The 17,775-nt window shown below is 45.7% G+C and overlaps 1 protein-coding gene across 1 annotated transcript in view; it reads right to left on the bottom strand.

Annotated features, from left to right (window-relative positions):
* Nucleotides 1–17,775, bottom strand: part of LOC124275137 (SH2 domain-containing protein 3C-like) — a 52,254-nt gene that overhangs the window by 22,792 nt on the left and 11,687 nt on the right. Inside the window, 1 exon segment of the mRNA XM_046710627.1 lies at nt 11,647–11,758. Coding sequence (XP_046566583.1) covers nt 11,647–11,758 — 112 coding nt within the window.

Below are 17,775 nucleotides of genomic sequence, written 5' to 3'. Positions count from 1 at the left end.
ATTTCATTTTTTTCAGAAAAAAATATTATGTCTGAAGTTTGTAATTTCTGAGAATTAAGGAATGTAGGATCAGTACTGAGGTGAACAGTATAGACACTGTTGTATCTAGAATCAGTATTGAGGGAAACAGCATCTGTGGTACAACCTTATATACCCTCTCTGTCCCTGTATACTAGAACACAAAGTGTTTGTCACCAGCAAACACAGGATTACTGCGAATTGTTGGGAAATAAATACATCTGTGTTAGACAGGTTAACATTTACAAATTAATGAAACACCTGAGTAAACCTGGATTACTGTCACACTGACATGTTTGTTGTTAAAGAAAGCCAGGATATACAAGCAAACCAACAGATTAAAGTTCAGCTCAAGAGTGTATCGTTGTCTAATGGATGTTCTACTCTGAATCAACTAACAGGTGGGATTCTGGCATGTCTGGGTCTGCATGTTCCCCAGAAACTGGTTCTACCCTGAACCCACACATACTGAGGACATTCAGGAGACCTATTCTACCCTCAAGTCAACAATTATGTTGGAGGATTTGGAGACCAGGGTGCGTTGCACAAAACAATCTTAGCGCTAAGGACTACCTTAAGTCTATGTTAAAGTATGGGAGTTACGGTCACCTTAGTGCTAAGACTACCTTAAGTCTATGTTAAAGTATGGGAGTTACGGTCACCTTAGTGCTAAGACTACCTTAAGTCTATGTTAAAGTATGGGAGTTACGGTCACCTTAGTGCTAAGACTACCTTAAGTCGATGTTAAAGTATGGGAGTTACGGTCACCTTAGTGCTAAGACTACCTTAAGTCTACCTGTTAAAAGTATGGGAGTTACGGTCACCTTAGTGCTAAGACTACCTTAAGTCTATGTTAAAGTATGGGAGTTACGGTCACCTTAGTGCTAAGACTACCTTAAGTCAAATGTTAAAGTATGGGAGTTCACGGTCACCTTAGTGCTAAGACTTACCTGTTAAAGTCGGTCACCTGTTAAGACTACCTTAAGTATGTTAAAGTATGGGAGTTACGGTCACCTTAGTGCTAAGACTACCTTAAGTCTATGTTAAAGTATGGGAGTTACGGTCACCTTAGTGCTAAGACTACCTTAAGTCGATGTTAAAATATGGGAGTTACGGTCACCTTAGTGCTAAGACTACCTTAAGTCGATGTTCAAGTATAGGAGTTACGGTCACCTTAGTGTTAAGATCGCTTTGTACAACAGCACCCTGTTCTAACGATGTGAAAAAATATTGAGGAGTTTCTGTTCTACATCCAATGTACCACCATACTGTTGTTCTGCAGGGTATGAGCCTGCATGTTGGAGTGGGTGGTATTCTGCTCCAAACCTTTGAGAGGACATCCTGTCCATTTGGTAATTACAGTATGTGTACAAAAGGCATATGCATACTTCCAAACGTCAATCCCGATGTGGGACACACTAGGTACTGAAGATCTTCTCTGACCGTGAATCCCGATGTGGGACACACACTAGGTACTGAGGATCTTCTCTGACCGTGAATCCCGATGTGGGACACACACTAGGTACTGAGGATCTTCTCTGACCGTGAATCCCGATGTGGGACACACACTAGGTACTGAGGATCTTCTCTGACCGTGAATCCCGATGTGGGACACACTCCCGATGTAGGTACTGAGGATCTTCTCTGACCGTGAATCCCGATGTGGGACACACACTAGGTACTGAGGATCTTCTCTGACCGTGAATCCCGATGTGGGACACACACTAGGTAATGAGGATCTTCTCTGACCATGAATCCCGATGTAGACACACTTAGGTACTTCTCTGACCGTGAATCCCGAGGGGACACACACACTAACTGAGGATCTTCTCTGACCATGAATCGATGTGAGACACACATTAGGTACTAAGGATCTTCTCTGACCGTGAATCCCGATGTGGGACACACACTAGGTACTGAAGGATCTTCTCTGACCATGACCGATGACACACACTAGGTACTGAGATCTTCCTGACCATGAATCCCGATGGACACACATTAGGTACTGAGGATCTTCTCTGACCGTGAATCCCTGATGTGAGACACACATTAGGTACTAAGGATCTTCTCTGACCGTGAATCCCGATGTAAGAGGATCTTCTCTGACCGTGAATCCCGATGTGAGACACACATTAGGTACTGAGGATCTTCTCTGACCGTGAATCCCGATGTGGGACACACACTAGGTAATGAGGATCTTCTCTGACCGTGAATCCTGATGTGGGACACACTGGGTACTGAAGATCTTCTCTGACCGTGAATCCCGATGTGAGACACACATTAGGTACTAAGGATCTTCTCTGACCATGAATCCCGATGTGGGACACACACTAGGTAATGAGGATCTTCTCTGACCGTGAATCCCGATGTGAGACACACACTAGGTACTGAGGATCTTCTCTGACCGTGAATCCCGATGTGGGACACACACTAGGTAATGAGGATCTTCTCTGACCGTGAATCCCGATGTGGGACACACACTAGGTACTGAGGATCTTCTCTGACCGTGAATCCCGATGTGAATGAGGATCTTCTCTGACCGTGAATCCCGATGTGACACACACTAGGTACTTCTCTGAGGATCTTCACACACTGACCTTCTCTGACCGTGAATCCCGATGTGAGACACACATTAGGTACTGAGGATCTTCTCTGACCGTGAATCCCGATGTGAGACACACACTAGGTACTGAGGATCTTCTCTGACCGTGAATCCCGATGTGGGACACACAGGTACTGAGGATCTTCTCTGACCGTGAATCCCGATGTGGGACACACATTAGGTACTGATCTTCTCTGACCGTGAATCCCGATGTGGGACACACACTTCTCTGACCGTGAATCCCGATGTACACACATGAATCGATGTGGAACACACACATTAGGTACTAGGATCTTCTCTGACCGTGAATCCCGATGTGGGACACACACTAGGTAATGAGGATCTTCTCTGACCGTGAATCCCGATGTGGGACACACTGGGTACTGAGGATCTTCTCTGACCGTGAATCCCGATGTGAGACACACACTAGGTACTGAGGATCTTCTCTGACCGTGAATCCCGATGTGGGACACACACTAGGTAATGAGGATCTTCTCTGACCATGAATCCCGATGTGGGACACACTGGGTACTGAGGATCTTCTCTGACAGTGAATCCCGATGTGGGACACATACTAGGTACTGAGGATCTTCTCTGACCGTGAATCCCGATGTGGCACACGCACTAAGTACTCAGTATCTCCTGCAAAGACTACTGAGAATTTACTCCAGCCTGGGCACCTTTAACCACGTACACATCACCTGTTTCTGTGGTTGTAGATATCTACAGGCTGAGACCGTCAGTATGGAGGGTTCCAGTGCTAGACCAGGTATATGTAATTAGAATAGAAGTGAGGCCAGCGGAAGTCTGGCAGTAGCGATAGCTTATACTGCAAGATTGTCTGTTATAATCAGTAATTCCCTGGATGCAGCACTACCACTGCTAGCACAGTTTCTCTCCATTTTGTGTTTATAAAGTAAATTAGACAAAAAGGTCAGGCTGGTAGAAAAAGTTATCAGGTATCAGGCTCCTCCCCTGTCCTCTGTGTGTGGGGGAAGGCTCTGTATCTTGCTGATGAAATACTGTAAACATGTAGAGATAAAGAGCTGGCGTGCTTCAACGTGTTCTTGAAAACTTACACATGGTGTACCTCTGGCAGATGCTGATTCATTGCATGTGTCTGGCAAGTCAGTTGATTTGGGTGATTTTTATTACATCTTTCATTAAAATATTTACATTAAAGAGCTAATTAAAAACCCAGACAAAAAGACCACTAATTACTTGTGACTGTTTTTAAAAATTTTTGGCTGGTGGATTGGTGAGAAATAACATTTTTAATTTCTTGTGCCATAATTGGATGGGTGTGGATCGTGTGTTCCAGGATGGTTGGGTGCAAGAGTAGGACGGCCAACTGGTGCTGTGTTATACAGCTTGGTAGAGCACCTGGTGTTGGGTTTTACAAGTGGGAGACCACCTGGTGTCAGGTTTTCCAAGTGGGCAGACCACCTGGTGTTGGGTTTTCCAAGTGGGCAGACCACCTGGAGCTGAGTTTCACAAGTGGGGAGACAACCTGGTGTTGGGTTTCACAAGTGGGCAGACCACCTGGAGCTGGGTTTCACAAGTGGGGAGACAACCTGGAGCTGGTTTTCACAAGTGGAGAGACCACCTGGTGGTGAGTTTTACAACTCGGGAGACTACCTGGTGCTGGGTTTCATGTCTACGTAGACCATTCGGTGTTGGTTTTCACAACAAGAAGGAACACCTAGTGTTAGGTTTCACAAGAGGTAGACCACATGGTGCCAGGTTCTTGGCAGGGCACACCACCAGGTGCTGCTGCAGAGAAGATAGATCACCTGGTGCTGGAATAGTGAGGTTTATAACCCGTCTCCATGCGCTACAATGGTGAAGAACACCGTTTAATGGTGAGGTGCTCCAATGGTGAAGTTTAACACCAGGTGCTCCAATGGTGAAGTTTAACACCAGGTGCTCCAATGGTGAAGTTTAACACCAGGTGCTCCAATGGTGAAGTTTAACACCAGGTGCTCCAATGGTGAAGTTTAACACCAGGTGCTCCAATGGTGAAGTTTAACACCAGGTGCTCCAATGGTGAAGTTTAACACCAGGTGCACCAGGTGCTCAATGGTGAGGTTAACACCAGGTGCTCCAATGGTGAAGTTTAACAACTCAATGGTGGTGAAGGGTTTAACACCAGGGTGCTCCAATGGTGAGGTGAAGTTTTAACACCAGGTGCTCCAATGGTGAAGGTTTAACACCAGGTGCTTGGTGAAGTTTAACACTGCTGCACCAGGTGGGTGAGGTTTAACACCACACCCAGGTGCTCCAATGGTGAAGTTTAACACCAGGAAGGTGCTACAATGGTGAGGTTTAACCCAGGTGCTCAATGGTGAGTTTAACACCAGGAACTTAACACCAGGAACCTCTACAATGGTGAGGTTTAACACCAGGAACCTCAATGGTGAGGTTTTTTAAGGGTTTAACCAGGAACCTCTCACGGTGAGGTTTACACTCTGGTGAGGTTTAACACCAGGAACCTCTACGGTGAGGTTTAACACCAGGAACCTCTGAGGTTTAACAATCACGTGGTCAATGGTGAGTTTAACACCAGGAACCTCTATGGTGAGGTTTAACACCAGGAACCTCTACGGTGAGGTTTAACACCAGGAACCTCTACGGTGAGGTTTAACACCAGGAACCTCTACGGTGAGGTTTAACACCAAGAACCTCTATGGTGAGGTTTAACACCAGGAACCTCTACGGTGAGGTTTAACACCAGGAACCTCTATGGTGAGGTTTAACACCAGGAACCTCTGGTGACGGTGAGGTTTAACACCAGGAACCTCTGCGGGAGGTGAAGTTTAACACCAGGAACCTGAGGTTTAACACCAGGTGCTCCAATGGGTTTAACACCAGGAACCTCTCTGAGGTTTAACGGTGAGGTTTAACACCAGGAACCTCTACGGTGAGGTTTAACACCAGGAACCTCTACGGTGAGGTTTAACACCAGGAACCTCTGCGGTGAGGTTTAACACCAGGAACCTCTACGGTGAGGTTTAACACCAGGAACCTCTGCGGTGAGGTTTAACACCAGGAACCTCTGCGGTGAGGTTTAACACCAGGAACCTCTGCGGTGAGGTAGAAGGCCGCCAGATGTGTTGGAAGACCAGGTGCTACCACAGTGAAGTATGCGTGCTATTGTGCAACATGACAAGCTCAGCTGATAGCCTTACGCCCACACTGACTTTTCACCTGGAATGCTTAAAACAGAGCTGTTCACATACATGTCTTCCAGCATATGTGAGCAGGCCTGCCTTCAGCTGACAGGAACTACCCCCTACGCTCTAGAAACCTGCTACAGTTAAAATGTCCAATCTTGAAGAACAAAATCAGGAACTAATTTGTGTCATGTATTGATGCTAATGCAGCAAGTTTGTAGCTCCCTTCCAAATTGAACATGTGCTAAGCTCTGTGCTTGTCTTGGGGAATTACGATTCATTGAACAATTTTGTTTCAATGTTGCAATTAGCTGACATGCTGTCCAGTACAATACACATTGAAGGAGACCATGGCACCAGGTAATGTGGAGGTCAGCAGCAGTAGGCTGGTGCTTAGCTCTGGGAAAAGGTCTAGCAGCTTGTAACAAGCATATGCAATCCCTGGGGACGTGACCTTGACCTTTGTGACCCTGACTGTGTCTGGTGCAAAATCAAAGTGGCAATTGCGAACTTACATTTGGCAAGATTTGAACTTTGTTTGTTTCTAAGCATGTCTGTGTTTTTTTCAGTTAGTTGTTTAATGCTGGAAGGATGCTGGATCACACAATCAGGTGATTGACAGCATTTGAATACCTAAACATACCAGTACTTCCTGCAACAGCTTCACTGAGAGGTCACGATCCTCATCACTTCTATCAGCAACTTCCCACAAAATACCTCTTGCACAACCGGGGTAATTTGATTGGACAGTATCAGCATTGCATTGTGAAACTGGACAACAAAGCTAAGGTAGAGAATGACTGAGGGTACTTTTATACCAGAATGGCACTAAGATAAAGGTGAGGTGAGGTGAAATTGGGTTTAACGTCGTGCTTGAGAATATTTCGCTCATATGACGACGTGCATGCGTATGTATGTGTATGTGCGGCTGCTTGTACTAGCCCAGACTGAAGCTGGTTTTATAGTGCTAGACCACTGAGATACCATGCCGCAGTGAAGCATGAATACACCACTCAGACACATTATACTGACTCCAAGCCGACCAGTCCTTGTTGTACCCATTAATGCCGAGCGCCAGGCAGGGACCAACAAGTACCATATTTTAACGTCTTTTGGTATGACGCGGTTGGGGATCGAACCCGCAACCTTCCGCACTCCAGGCGGCCACTTTAACCACTACACCAGGGAGGCGGCCACTAAGATAATGAGGATGATAGGATGCACAAAAGTTAACAACAACTTGAACAGTTCAGTGTATCCTCTACCCTTGAGTTCTATGTCAGGACTGACTGACTGAGTTTTGGTTTTAAGCCGCAATATTCCAGCAACATCACGGCGGGGGACACCAGAAATGGTCTATGTCAGGAGGGGCGGTGGGGTAGCCTAGTGGTTAAAGCGTTGGCTCGTCACGCCGAAGACCCGGGTTCGAATCCCCACATGGGCACAATGTGTGAAGCCCATTTCTGGTGTCCCCCGCTGTGATGTTGCTGGAATATTGCTAAAAGCGGCGTAAAACCAAACTCAGTCAGTCAGTCTATGTCAGGAGTATAAGGCAAAGTCAAGTCAAAGTTGGATTCAACCAATAATTTAAGCAAAGGGACTGCATCATGGTGTGATTCAAATTTGTTTTCAATGTGAAAGTGAATGTGTTCCCAGTACTAAGGCCCACTGACAGTTTTACAGACATATTCTACACCACCTCTTAGTTCTTCCTTCCTTGTTGTGCACCCGTGAAGGTCCGGGTTAGAACCCGTGAAGGTCCGGGTTAGAATGAGCCTTCAGTAACCCATGCTTGTCGTAAGAGGCGACTAACGGGGTCGGGTGGTCAGGCTCGCTGACTTGGTTGACACATGTCACTGGTTCCCAATTGCGCAGATCGATGCTCATGCTGTTGATCACTGGATTGTCTAGTCCAGACTCAATTATTTACAAACCACCGCCATATAGCTGGAATATTGATCAGTGCAGCGTAAAACTAAACTCACTCACTCCCAGAGCTAAGGCCCACTGACATATTTGCAGACATATTCTATACCAACCCCTCGGTTCTCCCTTCCTTGTTGTGCAACAAGCTTCTGCCTAATATGATAAGTTTTTTTTGTAATTTAAATTTTATTTCTGAATCCCTGTTACAGTAAAGACTACCCAACCAGGAACTGCTCAGACAGAATATATGCAGAAATCTCATGGATACAGGTGTAAATTTTACCGAAACAAGACAAACCATTCGCTCACCATTCACACAAACGCAAAGTTGTTTTTAATTATTTATAATGATTTAATTATTATTACTGTTGTAATTATTTAATTACTGTCCTAATATGATAGTTAATAAAAAATTGGTTGCAATAATGTTGCTGGGGTGCTTTCATGGTTTTCACAATTGCAACTTGAATGAGATGATATTTAGTATAAACATACTCATACCTCAAATTGATCTTCATTTCCAATTCAACCACATTTATCACCCATCAGCCTGCAGTTCAACTGTACATACATTTATCACCCATCAGCCTGCAGTTCAACTGTATATACATTTATCACCCATCAGCCTGCAGTTCAACTGTACATACATTTATCACCCATCAGCCTGCAGTTCAACTGTACATACATTTATCACCCATCAGCCTGCAGTTCAACTGTATATACATTTTTCACCCATCAGCCTGCAGTTCAACTGTACATACATTTATCACCCATCAGCCTGCAGTTCAACTGTACATATATTTATCACCCATCAGCCTGCAGTTCAACTGTATATACATTTATCACTCATCAGCCTGCAGTTCAACTGTACATACATTTATCACCCATCAGCCTGCAGTTCAACTGTATATACATTTATCACCCATCAGCCTGCAAAACCAACTGTCAGTCTGGGCTAGTATCAGCCTGCAGTTCAACTGTACATACATTGATACCCACTCATGCCTAGTTCAACTGTAGCTAACTATTCTCGACTATTTCTTGTTACTACGCATTGTTTTAAGTCAAGTCAATGATTCAATGCATGACATTCCAGTGTTATAAAGACAGTTGCCATCATCAGAGTTGATCTAAATGCAATTTGAACATATGACTATATTTTGATTTCAATGCAGTCAAAGATTCAATGCCATGGATGACTTTTCCACATCTATAATGACAGCTGCCACAATCTAGCGTCTGCTCAGTGTTGATGTAAACATTTTTCCAGATCATCATAATATTTTTACTCGTTCACATAGAATGTTATCAAAATATGTTAAATCATTCAATCAATATTTAAGGCACAAGTTCTTTCCAGTTGACGATCTACGGTCAGACAAGATCAGTGAGTTCACTTTTTGCGACAGTAACTCTGTGTCAGTTTAAGAAAACCTAGCTTCCATATTTTGACAGATGTGCAGCTTCCTGTTCCAAAAGCAAAAAACAGAATCTTCAACATGATTTCACCATTAACTGATGAGAAAAAATAATAATCAAAAATTTGTTCGTTTTCTTCAGCCTCATCAATGAAGATGAAAACTGGATATGAGATGTGTTGAGTTCACATTCCTCTCCAGATGTTTTGTGGTTGTGTTACCTCCATGATGAAAGAATGTTCTCCTGAACTGAATAATAGACTCCAGCTGGGCTTAGTCATACATCAGAGGCCATCGTTAGTGTATTATAATAAATCCCAGTGGCTCGGTCTCCAGGGCCTGGGGTGGAGAGTGCATGTGATATGTTTGTATAAGCATTAAGAGAACGTGTTACGTTAAACCTTCAGGTATGTTGGGTGATCGCAGACTCTTCAAGATGGAGTGTGTTCTCATATCCCATATCAGCTACAGTATTGGGCTTCTCCTTCTTTGTAATAGGAATCAATCAGACTAGGTGAAGTGGTGTATGTTCGTGTGGAATATATGAGTTTGAATGTGAGTTCATGGTCGCTGAATTTCAGACCTTGGTGAAGGTACAAGTAATATTTCATGTCGGGTCACATGCTGAAGAAATTGCTGAAGTTGCACATGAATGGGAAATATGGTAGAGTGGGTCACAAGACAATATATCAGGTCCAATGCCAGCATAGTGGGTCACATGACAGTATGGTGGGTCACATGATAGTGTGGTAGGTCACATGACAGTATGGTGGGTCACATGACAGTGTGGTAGGTCACAGTATGGTAGGTCACATGACAGTGTGGTGGTTCACTTGACAGTATGGTGAGTCACATGACAGTGTGGTAGGTCACATGACAGTATGGTGGGTCACATGACAGTGTGGTGGGTCACATGACAGTATGGTGAGTCACATGACAGTGTGGTAGGTCACATGACAGTATGATGAGTGACATGACAGTGTGGTAGGTCACATGACAGTAAAGTGGGTCATATGATGTTCTGGTGGATCACATGAGACTATGTCAAGGGAGTCCCCTGCTCCCACGACAGCCAGCGTCTTGTGGGATCAAACGGTTTATTCCCTGCTGTTTGAACTGATGCATACAAAGCACTTCACAGCTGCTTGCAGTCAAGGAGCAACGAGGAAAGCAGCATTTTCAAGTGCTACATAATTTCCAGCAATTTGATTGGCTTGAGAGCAAAAAACCTTCTGTTCATTACTCTTGAATAAAAAAATATGTCGTCTTCAGACACTTTGGTGGTTGTTTTTTCAATTTGTAACTCAATTAACCCCCAAATACAAAGTCTTTACATGAATCATGGCTGCCCTACAATGTGCCCACTTATTTCTCCAGTATGTCAAGACAAAATATTCTGAAAATACACTGATCACATCCATTCAGTGTTCCATGTACAATACATCAAGAAATAAAGATGGCAGTTGTTCTGCAGTCATACCTTGGAGACTCTCACCACACACAAACCCTAATCTACCACACATCCACCCGCACCACAAGACCAGCCACACCTTGGAGACTCTGCACACAAACAGCCACACACAAACCCTACTCAACCACACCCACACCCACACCACAAGATCAGCCACATAAATCCCCTGCCCCACCCCTACCATCACAAACCCAGCCCTGCCACACCCACACCCCCAAATCATACCCAGCCCCCCTACATCACAATCCCAGCCCTGCCCAACACCCATCCACCCCCAAATCACAGACAACCACCCCCCACACCACAAGACCAGCCACATACCCCAAATCCACCCCACCCCACATTACAAGCCCAGTCCTGCCACACACCCATCCACAGTGACCCCCACATCACAAACCCAGCCCTGCTGACACACCCACAGCCACCCCAAATCACACCCAGCCACCCCACATCACAAACCCAGCCCTGCCCCACACACACAGCCACCCCCACATCACAATCACCCTGCCACCCACCCCAAATCACAGACAACCACATCACAAGCCCAGCCCAGCCCTGCCCCACAGACACCCCTGTCCATCAGACATACATTCCTGAGCACTGCAATATAACTTTAGCACCCTGGCTAAGGAGATGAATTGAAATGAGGCTTAACATCCTGGTTTGCCGTTGAGGCTATGTCAGCCTGTAGTAGCTCAGTAAGATGTCTCGTCCCTCTTTACGGGTTAAAAAGAGGGATGCACACTACCAGTCATGACGTAAATAGAGCACATGTGAGGGACTTCAGCATGTTGATATGTAAGGTGTCTGCCAAGAGGTATGCAGCCTACCAGCAGCATCTGAACCAACTGGAACAAGTGCTTGTTCTACCCATATCACCCATGTACAGTACAGAATTCTTATGTAGCAGAACCCAGATTTAATACCCATTAATCAATTCAGAAAGGATTTGATGGCAAACAAAACATTGACTAAAAACTAAAACAACACCAAAATCACAACAACGGAAATAACACATAACAATGTGTTGCAACCAACCTTTCTGGTACTTGTCCCGTAGGATTCTCAGACTGGAGACAAGTTTGGCTCGATGAGCACTGTTCTTGATGCCGAGGTCTCGTATCTCAGCCTCCTGTATGTACAGCAGTTCCTGGAAGCAGGAGGGACAGATGGTTAGCGCCGTGGGGTAATAAGGTAATGAAGGCTGTTCACAGTCCCGAGCTCACCAATCAGACATCAATGTAAGTGCAAACACAGGTTAATGACAGGATTATCATGTCATTACATTATCTTAGTACATCATACAGAAATATGATTATCATTTATTATGAATAAATTAATGTAAGGCAGGATATATAATTAACTGTTATATATGTTATACCATGCCTTCCTTCATGGGCATTGTAGAAGTTGAGGTGATGAAGAATGATGATAATTTTATTAATATACAACTTCTTTATTCTGTGAAAGGCGACGTTTCAACACAGATTCTAATATCACTTGCTTGACAATGACATTAGAATCTATGTCAAAACGCTGCATTTCAGAGAATAAAAAAGTTGTGTATCCATCATCAAGTTATCTAATGTTCAGCCTCTGAATAAATTGAAAGAAAAATCAGGCAAACATTGAACTTTGGAAACCATAAATGTCTGCCATAATCATTGGAACTATGCAATATACATCAAGTATCTGACTCTCTCACTGTCTTACATTCTTGGAAATAAGCTCTCCACATAACCAGATCAAAGTTACATGATAACCATACTCCTCCATAAAGTTAAAGATCTACTGATCATGTGGTTTCTGAATTACATGACAAATACACTGACAAAATACTATCTTTAATTGTAATTCAGTTTAACATTGTGTTTCTATTTCCCTATAATTCTCCTTTTCTGACTGAAGCAGTTTGATGTTATGAGTCCAAGCACTTCCATCTTACTAGGAACACTGCAAGGAAACATTGACATGATTTCAGCTTGTCATTAATCAAAACCTAGGATAGATTAAACACTGTCGTAAATTACATCATGAACTTGAAAAATAAAATCAAATACAAAATATACTTTTTAACAAATGTTTAGTTTGTATTACTGAGTGCAATTAAGCAAATAAGGCTTAATTTGGAGACCTCCAGAATCTCCAGTACATGAATTAATTTTGAAAAGTCATTGGCCAAAAGGGCTAGGTAAGTGAAAGTGTTGCTAGCCCACACCATACTTCACTGGCCCTTCAAAATATCAATACCAAAATGCACATCGGTCAAAATTGTTGTGAAAATGTCATGCAACATTTGCTGATGGACTTTTAACACCTTAATAATTGACTTCATCATATTCATCTGCATTATATAAAGAACAAATTGTCTGAGATTTGCAGCTAGCCAGTTGGGATAGCTTTAACAATATATTACTGGCCCGATTCACAATCAGGTAGCATTTGGCTAGTGGGCCAGTAGCTATTTCGAATGCTAAGAATCTCATAAATAAATTACAGGTTTCAAATAATGACAGCACACCTCTGATTTGAAGAACCTCATCATTGTAAGGTCATGTTTATAAGAAAGTGATACGACCTCCATGTGCAGTTAGAAGTGTCAGACTGTTTGTACCACATTGAGCGCTTATGCTGCTAAATGTCCACTTTGTATCTTACCTTATAAACATGCGAGAACAATACACGGTCTGTGTTGCTGTTATCTTTCCCTACAACTGTGTCAGAGTTGAATATATCTACAAGGATCTAAGACAACACGGAACTGACTGTTTCCTACCATATCGTCACAGGAAGCAGCTCAGTAGTGACTTCCTGTGTGTCACCATAGCGTGACCTTAACACACAGAAACAACATCACATCACATCCTTCAACATCAACCCTGACATCAGAGTGGGGTTCCAAGACGAAATAGGACATGTCCTAATCACCACTGATGTATACGACATTTCGTGTCAGCGTGACCCGTCGTCTGAGAGGAGTGTGGATGTATCGTCTGAGAGGAGTGTGGATGTATTAAAGGACGGGTCGTTGATGTTGACACAATACCAGAACCCTGAACCAGTAATCATCATATGCACTTCCTGTATTGCCAGTGAGTTTCAACACCATGCAGTCCCGTGCCTGTTGGCGATGTAGTTCCGTGCCTGTTGGCGCTGTGCCGATCCTGCCTCACGTCAACCACTATATGGGAGTCATAAAAACTCCATGAAGACTCACTTTGTTCCACATCAAGCTAATAACGGCCATAAAATGTGATAGTTTCAAGGTTCTTGATAATTACAGTCAGGAGTGTCACTAACAATCTTACCAACAATAACAACCACACCGCCATGCCCACTTATACAGGAAGCCTCAGACTCCACATGAGTCTGTTCAAAGAGAACATTACTGTCCATGATCTGTGTGTAGTACAACCAGTATTCTCAGCTCCATGAGGAGTATCTTTATGAGGGAAATTTCTGTCTTGTCAGTAAGATGTTTTCCAGGAATATATATCAGACAAATACTTGTTTTCACTATAAATGTAAGGATCCAAGTGTTGTGTAGACATACACACAATGGGTGGGAGGAGAGATCAGCCTGTTGTTCCTGTTCACAGAGTACCTAGGGCCAAGATAGAACCTGTACCGCCTAGAAGTCAATAAAGATAAACATTTTCAAAACCCTTAAAATGACCTTTAATACTGCTTGTGAAACATCATCATTGGTTGATGGAATGAAAAAGCACAATAAAATAGACATTGTTAAAATCATTAATCAGAATATGTAGGGAGCTTGGGAGCAATGGCAGTCAGTTGGTGTTTGTGAGTAGGGTTGTTTATGGGCAGTCTGTCTCACAGTCCCTGAACCACACTATTTTCCCTACTACCTAGCCCTCCCTGCAATGTAGTCTGTCTCACAGTCCCTGAACCACATTATTTTCCCCACTGCTAAGCTCTCTCTGCAGTGCTAAAGCCCTAAATAAAGCAAGTCTAGATTTCCTCAGGTTCTGAATCTCTGGTCTCCCTGGGGCTCCTTTCAATTTAAATGGGTGTGTTTGTTACTATCAAAATTATATATATTCAGAGACTAAGCCTTAGTCTAGTTTATGGGATGCAGCTGAAGTACCCCAGCATGTGAGGGAGATGATGTCCTCGTGTCTAACATGCACATGGCACAATGGGATTACTGTTAAGGGCATTCCAACATAAGCTCTTCACTGTGTACAGATATTGCTGTCTTACATTCCAATCACTCCAAGTGTTATGACTGCATGTGACCTCCTTAACATGTCATATTCACTTGGCCAGTGTCACTGTTTGCGATCAACAGCCCTGACCATGTGTAATATTTATGAACTGAGAACATTCAATATGTCTTGTTGTTGGGTTTGTTTGGCATGTCTTGGGTTTGGGGTTTTGGCTTGGAACACAAGCCAACTTTTCAAAGGTTTCTGCTTAATGGTAACTGAACTGATAATTACACGCTGTCAATATGTGAAAAGTGACAAGTGACGGTCACATCACCAGCTGCCAATATGTGACAGGTGACGGGCACATCACCAGCTGCCAGTATGTGGACAGTGACCAGTGAGGGGCACATCACCAGCTGCCAGTATGTGGACAGGGACCAGTGAGGGGCACATCACCAGCTGCCAGTATGTGGACAGGGACCAGTGAGGGTCACATCACCAGCTGCCAGTATGTGGACAGGGACCAGTGAGGGGCACATCACCAGCTGCCAGTATGTGGACAGTGACCAGTGAGGGGCACATCACCAGCTGCCAGTATGTGGACAGTGACCAGTGAGGGCACATCACCACCTGCCAGTATGTGGACAGTGACCAGTGAGGGGCACATCACCAGCTGCCAGTATGTGGACAGTGACCAGTGAGGGGCACATCACCAGCTGCCAGTATGTGGACAGTGGCTGCCAGTATGTGGACAGTGACCAGTGAGGGGCACATCACCAGCTGCCAGTATGTGGACAGTGACAAGTGAGGGGAACATCACCAGCTGCCAGTATGTGGACAGGGACCAGTGAGGGGCACATCACCAGCTGCCAGTATGTGGACAGGGACCAGTGAGGGCACATCACCAGCTGCCAGTATGTGGACAGGGACCAGTGAGGGGCACATCACCAGCTGCCAGTATGTGGACAGTGACCAGTGAGGGGCACATCACCAGCTGTCGTTATGTGGACAGTGACAAGTGATGGTCACATCACCAGCTGCCAGTATGTGGACAGTGACCAGTGAGGGGCACATCACCAGCTGCCAGTATGTGGACAGGGACCAGTGAGGGGCACATCACCAGCTGCCAGTATGTGGACAGGGACCAGTGAGGGGCACATCACCAGCTGTCAGTATGTGGACAGTGACAAGTGATGGTCACATCACCAGCTGCCAGTATGTGGACAGGGACCAGTGATGGGCACATCACCAGCTGCCAGTATGTGGACAGGGACCAGTGAGGGGCACATCACCAGCTGCCAGTATGTGGACAGTGACAAGTGAGGGTCACATCACCAGCTGCCAGTATGTGGACAGTGACAAGTGAGGGGCACATCACCAGCTGCCAGCATGTGGACAGGGACCAGTGATGGGCACATCACCAGCTGCCAGTATGTGGACAGGGACCAGTGAGGGGCACATCACCAGCTGTCAGTATGTGGACAGGGACCAGTGAGGGGCACATCACCAGCTGCCAGTATGTGGACAGTGACATGTGAGGGGCACATCACCAGCTGCCAGTATGTGGACAGGGACCAGTGAGGGGCACATCACCAGCTGCCAGTATGTGGACAGTGACCAGTGAATGTCACATCACCAGCTGCCAGTATGTGGACAGGGACCAGTGAGGTCACATCACCAGCTGCCAGTATGTGGACAGTGACAAGTGAGGGCACATCACCAGCTGCCAGTATGTGGACAGGGACCAGTGAGGGGCACATCACCAGCTGCCAGTATGTGGACAGGGACCAGTGAGGGAACACATCACCAGCTGCCAGTATGTGGACAGGGACCAGTGAGGGCACATCACCAGCTGCCAGTATGTGGACAGGGACCAGCGAGGGCACATCACCAGCTGCCAGTATGTGGACAGGGACCAGTGAGGGGCACATCACCAGCTGCCAGTATGTGGACAGGGACTAGTGAGGGCACATCACCAGCTGCCAGTATGTGGACAGTGACCAGTGAGGGCACATCACCAGCTGCCAGTATGTGGACAGTGACCAGTGAGGGGCACATCACCAGCTGCCAGTATGTGGACAGGGACTAGTGAGGGCACATCACCAGCTGCCAGTATGTGTGGACAGTGACCAGTGAGGGGCACATCACCAGCTGCCAGTATGTGGACAGTGACCAGTGAGGGGCACATCACCAGCTGCCAGTATGTGGACAGGGACCAGTGAGGGTCACATCACCAGCTGCCAGTATGTGGACAGGGACCAGTGATGGGCACATCACCAGCTGCCAGTATGTGGACAGGGACCAGTGAGGGTCACATCACCAGCTGCCAGTATGTGGACGGTGACCAGTGAGGGTCACATCACCAGCTGCCAGTATGTGGACAGGGACCAGTGATGGGCACATCACCAGCTGCCAGTATGTGGACAGGGACCAGTGAGGGGCACATCACCAGCTGCCAGTATGTGGACAGTGACCAGTGAGGGGCACATCACCAGCTGCCAGTATGTGGACAGTGACCAGTGAGGGGCACATCACCAGCTGCCAGTATGTGGACAGGGACCAGTGAGGGTCACATCACCAGCTGCCAGTATGTGGACAGTGACCAGTGAGGGTCACATCACCAGCTGCCAGTATGTGGACAGTGACCAGTGAGGGTCACATCACCAGCTGCCAGTATGTGGACAGGGACCAGTGAGGGTCACATCACCAGCTGCCAGTATGTGGACAGTGACCAGTGAGGGGCACATCACCAGCTGCCAGTATGTGGACAGGGACCAGTGAGGGGCACATCACCAGCTGCCAGTATGTGGACAGTGACCAGTGAGGGACACATCACCAGCTGCCAGTATGTGGACAGGTGACCAGTGAGGGGCACATCACCAGCTGCCAGTATGTGGACAGGGACCAGTGAGGGGCACATCACCAGCTGCCAGTATGTGGACAGTGACCAGTGAGGGTCACATCACCAGCTGCCAGTATGTGGACAGTGACCAGT

Source organism: Haliotis rubra, unplaced genomic scaffold (assembly GCF_003918875.1).
Source record: "Haliotis rubra isolate DU_JTF1 unplaced genomic scaffold, ASM391887v1 Scf199, whole genome shotgun sequence".
In the NCBI taxonomy this organism is placed as follows: Eukaryota; Metazoa; Mollusca; class Gastropoda; order Lepetellida; family Haliotidae; genus Haliotis; species Haliotis rubra.
Note: the sequence above shows the minus strand (reverse complement) of the source record. Positions and strands in the feature narration are given on the sequence as shown.